Source organism: Talpa europaea, assembly GCF_964194135.1.
Source record: "Talpa europaea genome assembly, chromosome: 7".
Lineage (NCBI taxonomy): Eukaryota > Metazoa > Chordata > Mammalia > Eulipotyphla > Talpidae > Talpa > Talpa europaea.
Genome location: NC_140074.1, coordinates 99,785,271 through 99,794,288, shown reverse-complemented (window position 1 = coordinate 99,794,288; position 9,018 = coordinate 99,785,271). Strand labels below are relative to the sequence as shown.

Sequence of the window (9,018 nt, the reverse complement as noted above, 5' to 3'; positions counted from 1 at the left end):
TATAGGAAAAGGTGGGCGTAGATGGGTCATTTATTCATCATTTAATGATCAATCAGTCCATACCCTTCCTAATGGCTCTGCCATTTTTCTGTGTGTTAATCCAGGAGGAATTTTGTTGTCAGAGAATAAAAGGAGGTTGTCCATAATTGACTTTAAGCAGCAAACAGTAAAACACTGAGCTCTTCAGCTCCACCTTTCTTGTAAGTTTATCATTTATTCCCAGTGGTCATGAAAACTAGTTAAATCATCTGATAACATTATTTCCATAAATTTGGAGCCCTAGATCTAAATAAACTTTGTATTTGTTCATATATTACTTAAATATCAAAGACTATTATGGTGAAAACTAATTTCCTTTAGGTAAACTCATTTGCTATTAAAAAAAAAATCCACCCAGGTATATGTAATCCATGTGGCAGTTCTTGATGTTTTTGTATTCTTCTAGGCTCTGAGAATTGGAAAACTAAGAAGGTTTTGATGTTTTGTGTGGCGCCACCTGAATTACAAAACAAGATGAACGTCACCAAGGGAGGTCTGGTGTTGTTTTCAGCAAATTCTAATTTATCATGTATGGAGCTTTCAAAGAAAATTGCTGAGTGAGTTTATAACTGGACCATTAAAATCTGTTCTCATTGTGTGATGTTTTAAATTTGATAACTGGATTAACACTGATTGTTACAGCAGATATTCTGTAGTTAATCTTTGTGTCATCTATATATATATATATATATATATATATATGAAGGGATAATCTTTTGTAAACTCTTGTAATTCCCTACACATTCATTCAACAGATATTTATTTATTTTTAAAAGATTTATTTATTTTGTGTTGAAGAACTGGGGTGTAGGCCAGAGATGCAGGGGAGGAGGGTATGAGAGGATTCACCAGAGACAGAGTGGGGAGCAGAACAGGCAGATCTACTGAAATACACTGCTGAAGGAAGCAGCGGGCGAGGCCGGAGAGGTCTGCTGTGCCATGTGGCTTAGGCTCCCTGGCCGAAAATGAACTTTTGCCACAGTGGCTGGGAATAGCTTGATAACACTGAGACTTTAACCCCTGTGCCACCAGGGAGGCCTTCATTCAAAAGATATTTATTGAATGCCTCATGAGTGCCAGATTGTCAGGTGCTGCATATGTGTCGCATTATTTTGAGTATAAAGAACAATAAAGAAAATAGTTCATAATTTGACATAATTTTAGTTATTAAGTAAATATCAAACCCAAACTGTATACTAGGCCTTATCTAGATGTTAGACATTAACAGTGAGCAAGCAAAACCAAGACAGGATCCTTCCTTTGTACGTTTAGTGGGGAACCACAAGAGAAGAGTCAAAACAAACGATGACATCAGATGGTTTAATGCTGTGAGGAAACAGTGTGAGAGGAGGGATGGGGGCAGGTGGCTCTGCTTTAGCTTGGGTACTCGAATGCCTTTTAAATTAAAGGGATGGTATGTGAGTTGAGAAATTGAATGAACCACTGAGTGAGAGTCTGGGGGCAAAGCCATCAGCAGAAGCAGCAGGTTTAAAGGCCCTGTGGTGTGCAGGGAGTAAAGAGAGCATGAGGAAATGGTCAGTGAGGCTGAGGGGATGATGTTGGCCTTCTTAGGTAGACATGGGGTTGGGTGAGGTGTTAGGTAATAAAGTTCCAACAATTTAATATCCACTTTGAATTTTATTTTGCTTTGTTTTGTTTTTATCAATGTATGAATCATCTTCAAGCAGTAAAGGTATTGAGTCTGTTCTCTTACCTTTTCAACTTTTTCTTCCTTTCTCTTCTCTAGGCGGCTGGGGGTGGAGATGGGCAAAGTGCAGGTTTACCAGGAACCTAACAGAGGTGAGCTCTCTTGGATATGCATAATATTGATCTTTTTGTAGAATATGGCATGCTGTCTCAGCACTTCATCCTCCACCATTGGGACAAATGGACTCTGTGTGTGGTTAGTTCTGTTCACAGGAAGTGAGGCTGGCAAAATGGCTGAGAGTGGTATTTTAGCTCTCACTAATAGGAGCTAGATATAGAATCCTGGGGGTTCTATATAGAACATCCGGGGGTTGAACTTTAGTTCTTAGACCTTGTTCAGTTAAAACCACACACACATACTAGCTGGTCATCTGCTGCATGAAAACATTAGCTCAGTCATTGGTTGAATTTATGTCACCTTAGGCAGGATAAGTAAATACTGTACAGCCCAGTTTTAGTTAGTTGTTATTTACCTCCATGTAAACTGCTATGGGTTAAACTTTAGGAAATCTTATTAGGAATTGCTTTTTGTTAATTGATCTATATATAATAAACATCTAAAATTGTAACAAGCGTGCATTACTTAATCCTTGTAATTGCTTTAGAAATGGTGGGTGTTTGACCATTCTAGCAGGAGTGCAAGAGGACAGCTTGCATGGACTTGAGAGTCCCACAGCTTATCCTTGGCAAATTATTTAATTTTTCTAGTCAGTAAATTGGGAACTAAGTGGGATGGTTTGTGTGTGTAACACAGTAACTGAGCAGTTGCTCATTAACTGTTAGTTACCTCCCCTTTTCCACTATAGAATTTTGTCAAGTACTTAAATATTATAGAATCTTCAAGAGCCTTTGAGGAAAAGGACAACTTTTTCCTTCCCCTATTTATTTCTCCATTACTGCCTCCTTTCCTGTCTGCCAAGATCCCCATGTGGCTTTAGTAAGAAAACAATGTAATCGAAGAAAATATGCAGGGAGAGTTTAGAGAAGATTCTGCTGATGAAGAGAGCTGGATGATGTCCTGTGTCTAGTCTGGAAGGGAGGGTTATGGCAAGATGAGAGAGTGGTGGTAGAAGTTCAGAGGAGCTTGGTCCACCCTCCAGGCTGGTGAATGAGGGGGAGAACATACTTGGTGTCTCTTGGGGAGGAAGGAGGGCACTAACATTTGTAGATTCCTGACTGTTATCAGACAGTGAAAATTGAGTTTGGGGATGGTGTTCAGTACAGGGTCCCAGAGGCAGCAGAGTCAGAATTCTAATCCAGATCTCTCTGACTCTGAAATGCACTCTCTTTCCATGCTACTATATTCCTTGTTAACTTGCATTCTGTTTTTTTCCTCAACATTTTTAGTGAAAATGTTCAAAGATTAAAAAAGAGGGGAGAATAGTATAATAGAGAGCCATATATATATGTACCACCTGGAGTCATTAGTTAATATATTTTTTTTAATTTATTTTTTAAAATATTCTTTTTTTAAGATTTATCTATTTATCTATACAAGCACTGGGTACAGTCAGAAGTGTGGGAGGGTGAGAGAATTCACCAGAGCCAGAGTGGGGAGCAGAGCAGGCAGAAGGACCGAAGTACACTGCTGAGGGGAGCAGCGGGCAGCAGGAGAGGTCTGCGCACCATGCGGGACCCTCCTCAGGTGGCCGGGGAGCAGCCGGGGATCAAACCGGCACTGCAGAAGCTGCGGGCAGCTTTGCAACCCAGCGCTCAACCGCTGCGCCACTGGGAAGGCCCATTAGTTAATATTTTGCTGTGTGATTATGTAACATTTTGCTGTGATTATGTATATGTGGAACCATTTGAAGTAAGTAGCAGAAATCGGCACTTAAGCCCTGAGTACTTGACCATCCATCACCTAAAAGTAAGGACTTTCTCTTACAAAGTAAATACCGTTGACACATTCAATGAAACTACTAGTTTTTCAGTCATTTAAGAGCTATTCTATATTCAGATCACCATAGTTGTCCTAAAGAACCTTATATATCTGTTTATTTTTTGTTTTGACTTTAGTTTCTCTGTTTTAGAAGAGTCCCCTTACCTTTTCTTTCTTTTCTTCCCATGATGTTGACTTTTTGAGGAAGTGTCTTATAATATGTCCATTCTGGATTTGTCTGGTTGTTTCTTTGAGACTGGTCACATATTTTTTGAGAGTAGGGATATTGAACCTTGTCTTGACTCTCACAGCATTCTAACATTGTGTGCCTAATAATTCTTAATTATTACTGGTTAAACAAATGAGTATATCATTTCTTATAAGGATAGGTTCAGCTCTCATATATAAAAATTGAGAAGGACAGATTTACTTGTTTCAAGTCAGGAATCTAATTCCCTCTTCTGCAGGTCATGTGACTAAGCATGTTTAGAAAGTTTAATGGGCAGTATGTTTATTATTGTTTGTAACACTGTAATCCTAATGCATTTTATAACAATTACATTTCCATATTTATTGTGACATTGGAGTATGATGCGGTTTTTGGTATATTTTTGAAAATGTAAATTATATGCCTTCTTTATCCCTTCTCTCTTTTTTCTTTTCTGCCAGAAACAAGAGTACAAATCCAAGAGTCCGTGAGGGGAAAAGATGTTTTCATCATCCAGACTATTTCAAAGTGAGTATTTATCCCACAGAAGTGTTGTAGCTTTCTGGGTTTTTGATTTAGAATAATGAGTTTGTTAGACCAGAGGATTAAGATAGTTTTACAATGAGCATATCTTACTCCCATAATTTTTCTGACATAACTGCTGCCTCTGTGTGCTTTGAGTATTAGGAAGGGTGGAAATAACCATGTATTAAGAGTAGAGACTCTTTTTGCTTACTTTTTTTTTTTTTTTTAAAGATTTATTTATTTATTTATACAAGCACTGGGTACAGTCAGAAGCGTGGGAGGGTGAGAGAATTCACCAGAGCCAGAACCGGGAGCAGAACAGGCAGAAGGACCGAAGTACACTGCTGAGGGGAGCAGCGGGCGGCAGGAGAGGTCTGCGCGCCATGTGGGGGCCCTCGCCAGTGGCCGGGGATCGAACCGGCGCTGCAGAGGCTGCAGGCAGCTTTGCAGCCCAGTGCTCAACCACTGAGCCACCAGGGCAGGCCCTCTTTTTGCTTACTTTTTCATTGAATAAATTTGACATAGGACATTGTAAATTTAAGGTGTACAACTGTGTTGCTTTGGTACATTTATATATTGTAATATGATTATCATAGTGATATTTATTTACATAATTATATAATATTGCCTCTTCATTATATTAGTTTTATATGGCTTATTTTACTACTTGTTGCAAGTTTGTAACATTAGTCTTATCTTCCCATCCCCATTTTACTGTTACCTGTTTGATTTTTTAGGTTTTATGTGTAACTGATACAGTATACTTGTCTTTCTCTAACTTTTCTCACTTAGCATGAAGAACCCAGGTTTCATCCATGTTGTTGCAAATGGTGGGATGTGGCTATCCTCTTTTCTCACAGCAAATAATATCCCATTTTATGTTATGCCACATCTTCGTTATCTATGTACCCATGTTGTGGCATTTAGTTTGTTTCCTTAGTTTCTTAGTGTTTTAGCCAAAACCACCCCCCTGATTTTCTCTCTGTCTCATTTTGCATTGTTCAGTACTGTGTTGAAGGCTTATGTTAGAACAGGGCTTCTTAGTTGTAGCTAGACTGTAGAAATCCAGGATGTCATGGTTTTTTTTTGCGAAATACGGTGAAATAGACAACATTAAAATTTGGTTTTGTCAGATGCATCTTATACTTCATTTTAGTATAGTCTAGTGGTAGGCCCTAGATCAATAAGAAAAAAATTTAAGTAAGAAAATTCTGTGTACCAGCCCCTATGGAAAGCAGCGTGGAAGTTCCTCAAAAGACTAAAATTGAATCTGCCATATGACCCAGCAATTCCACTCCTATACAAAGAAAACAAAAACACTAATTGAGAAAGAAACCTGCACTCCTATGTTTATTGCAGCACTATTTACAATAGCCAAGATATGGAAACAACCTAAGTGCCCCAAAACAGATGAGTAGATCAAGAATATGTGATATAGGGACCTCCCCTGGTGGCACAGTGGTTGAACGCTGGGCTGCAAAGCTGCCCGCAGCCTCTGCAGCGCCGCTTCATTCCCCGGCCCCTGGCGAGGGTGCCACATGGCACGCAGACCTCTCCTGCAGCCCGCTGCTCCCCTCAGCAGTGTATTTCTTCGTCAGTCTGTCTGTTCTGTTCCCTGCTCTGGCTCTGTGAATTCTCTCACCCTCCCGCGCTTCTGACTGTACCCAGTGCTTGTATAAATAAATAAATAAATCCTTAAAAAAAAAAAGAATATGTGATATATACTCAGTGATCAAAAAAGATAAATTTATGCCATTGGTGGCAGCATGGATGGAGCTGGAAGGGATTATACTAAGGGAAATAAGTGAGAAGGGGAAAGATAAATACCTGATGGTGTCACTGACTTGGAATATAGAGAAACCAAACAGAAGATCAGACAAAGACAAACTTTAAAACTAACCCTTAAAAACTGACCATAGATCTGAGACATCCAGGAAGCAGCGGGGGGGGGGGGGGGTTGAGTAGAAGTGAGGACAGGGTCTGGGGGAGTTGAGGGGAGCACAGTGGACAGTAGTGGAGGACTATGGGTGCTTTGGTGGTGGGAGAGCTACGGTGACCACACCTCAGGGGAGAAATCCTTATACTGTCAAAAAATTAACAGGGATGTAAAACAATGGCAATTTATTAAAATTTTTAAAAAATTATGTCCATTCAGTTAATTTTTCCTGCCGGTCTAAGATTTTTATTGTTTGAGTTTAGTGATGGAAAGCCTTGTTTCAACTCACAGAAAAATGCTGTTCCTGGGGGCATAGTTGGGAACTTTGGTTTCTTTCACTCACTGTTGGTTCCTCTACTTGTTCTCTTTCAGAGTGTGGACAACTCTTTTGAGTTGTCCTACACAGGGGAGCAGAGAAATGAGGCAGTGGGAAATGTGCTCGAGTTTTTTTTCAATGGAAGAAATGATGTAGATTGATAGATATGAGCCGGGTTTGCTTAACAAATGGATGACAGAATTAGAGAGGGTAGATTGCTGGAGCCATGTCTTCCAGAAGGCAAGAGGGCCTAGGGATGAGAGCATAATATAGAGGAGTTAATATGTGGCAACTTTGGTGTGGCAAGTTCTGCTCTAATGGGGGGGTGCCCATCAGCCTAGACTGGAAGGGTTGCAGATGCTTGTGGGGTCAGGGTCTGGAAGGTCTCTTTGGTGTACTTTTCCCAGTGAAAAAGGAAATATGGTCATAGACTGAGAGGGAATGTGGAGGGAGCTGATGGAGACCCCTATTGTGAGAAGGCAGGAATTTATTGGAGTTTTTTGTGTGTGTGTCTTGAGCCTTCAGTCTTGGAGAGAGCAGTGCATTGCTGGTTCTTTGTTGGAACAGGGAGAGGCTGTCTTGTGTCTTACATTTCTTTCTGGGCTTTTCTTTGGGGTTACAGGGATGTCAACACCACCATCATGGAGCTCCTGATTATGGTATATGCATGTAAGACCTCCTGTGCCAAGAGCATCATCGGGGTGATTCCCTACTTTCCATACAGCAAGCAGTGCAAGATGAGAAAAAGAGGCTCCATTGTTTCTAAATTGCTAGCTTCAATGATGTGCAAAGCTGGTAAGGATGGCAGATATTTTATAATTGGGGGCCTGGGAGTTTTATGTTACCTTAGAAATCCTAGAACATTGTCTAGAACATTGCTGGAGAGTAAAATTAGTGATACAGTTTTAAAAACAATTAGTTTATAATGAGAAAACAGTATAGAGAATTCCCCCCTGTTCCCAACTCCCTAAAGCACAAAAATGATGAGAATGACTTTTTTTCCTTAAAATTCTTTGTTTAAAAAATTGCTTTTGAGAGGTGAGGGGAAAATGACACTGAGATGACAAGTCACAATCATATTCAGTTTATCTTTAAAGGGGAAAAAAGACATTTGGAACTATCTTTACACAGCAACTGTTTTTATGTTAGCGTCTTTCCTTCCCCAGGACAGATTGGTATATTTTGCAAACCATGTATTATTTTGTGTTGTGTGCATTTTTAGGTAACATCCTAAATGCTTCCCCTTGTTTCTCTATAATCATCAGAGTTGTTGTGTATGTGTGTGTATAATTTTAGAAAGTACCTATCACAGAGCATTGACACTGACAAATAGTGCAATAGTACAAAGTCTCCACGTCACTACATTTTAACACTTGCTGTTGTAGCACTCTAAAGACAGAAAACAAAGGAACATTTGATAACACCTGAAACGCACCAGCCCTGTGACAGGCAGGGTGCTGAAGGCAGAGGTGGGCTCACCAAGTCTGGAAAAATGCTGCCCTTCTCTTCTGGCGTAGCCCCTTGGTGGGCCTCCAGACCCCTTTTGCTGCTCCTTTGGGCGAGTTTCCCTTTAAAATTTTTTAAACTAAATCTTCCTGTACTTCTCTGGTGACCATGTCAGATATCCTTGAAGGAGCCAGTGAGGGGTGAAAGTTAATATCTTAAGATAATATTTGACTAATCTGACTTTGCCATGTTGTTAGGGAAACTTCAAGGTGATGTATGTCATTACCTCTGATAGAATTATAGAGACATTTTTTCATTGCTGTTATTTGTCTTTGTTATTTCAAGATTTTAAATTGATGTGAAAAATCAGTTCTTTGTGTAACAAACTACTCAGTCTTTCCCTGGGTAGGGAAAACCCAGTTCTCCACCTTTTTCATGTCTCCTTTCCTGCTTTTATAGAACACATCACTTCTCATACCTCCGGTCACCACCTGTGTGCATGGTTGTCCCTGTACCACGTGGTGTCCTGTAACTCAGTTCTGACGTAGTGTCAGACCCACAGGTAAAGGACTCAGCCCTAGGAGACATCCCCCTCAGATGCCAATCACAACTCTGAGCTGTTACGTCTGCTTCTGACCAGTTGACTATAAATCTGAGGTTCCCATGACTCCCTCTTATTTGCTAGAGTGACCCAGAGAACTTGGGAAAACTGTTTGCTTACTGCTTGCCAGTTTATTGTAAAAGGATGTGATCAAGGGCACAGATGAATATCCAGACGGAAGAGACGCATAGGGCCAGCTGTGCAGGAAGGGATTCTGTGCCTTCTCTGAGTACTGTTCTCCCAGCACCTCCATGTTCATCAGCCTAGAAGATCGCTGAATCTTGCATTTTAGGAATTCATGGAGGCTTCCTCATGATCAGGCATTAACTCTATTTCAGCCCCTCTCCTCTCTTTGGACAGT

At 40.3% G+C, this 9,018-nt stretch overlaps 1 protein-coding gene across 3 annotated transcripts in view; it reads left to right on the top strand.

Moving 5' to 3' along the window:
• Window positions 1-477: 477 nt before the first annotated feature.
• PRPSAP2 (phosphoribosyl pyrophosphate synthetase associated protein 2) overlaps window positions 478-9,018 on the top strand; it is a gene marked incomplete at both ends in the record, with an annotated part of 28,758 nt that continues 20,217 nt past the window's right edge. For 2 of the 3 annotated variants that reach the window (XM_084237220.1, XM_084237218.1), the window contains 4 exons: window positions 478-596; window positions 1,787-1,839; window positions 4,295-4,361; window positions 7,233-7,405. In XM_084237220.1, coding sequence (XP_084093346.1) covers window positions 478-596; window positions 1,787-1,839; window positions 4,295-4,361; window positions 7,233-7,405 — 412 coding nt within the window. The remainder of the gene's footprint in view (window positions 597-1,786; window positions 1,840-4,294; window positions 4,362-7,232; window positions 7,406-9,018) is intronic. The other variant, XM_084237219.1, reaches the window with a different exon arrangement.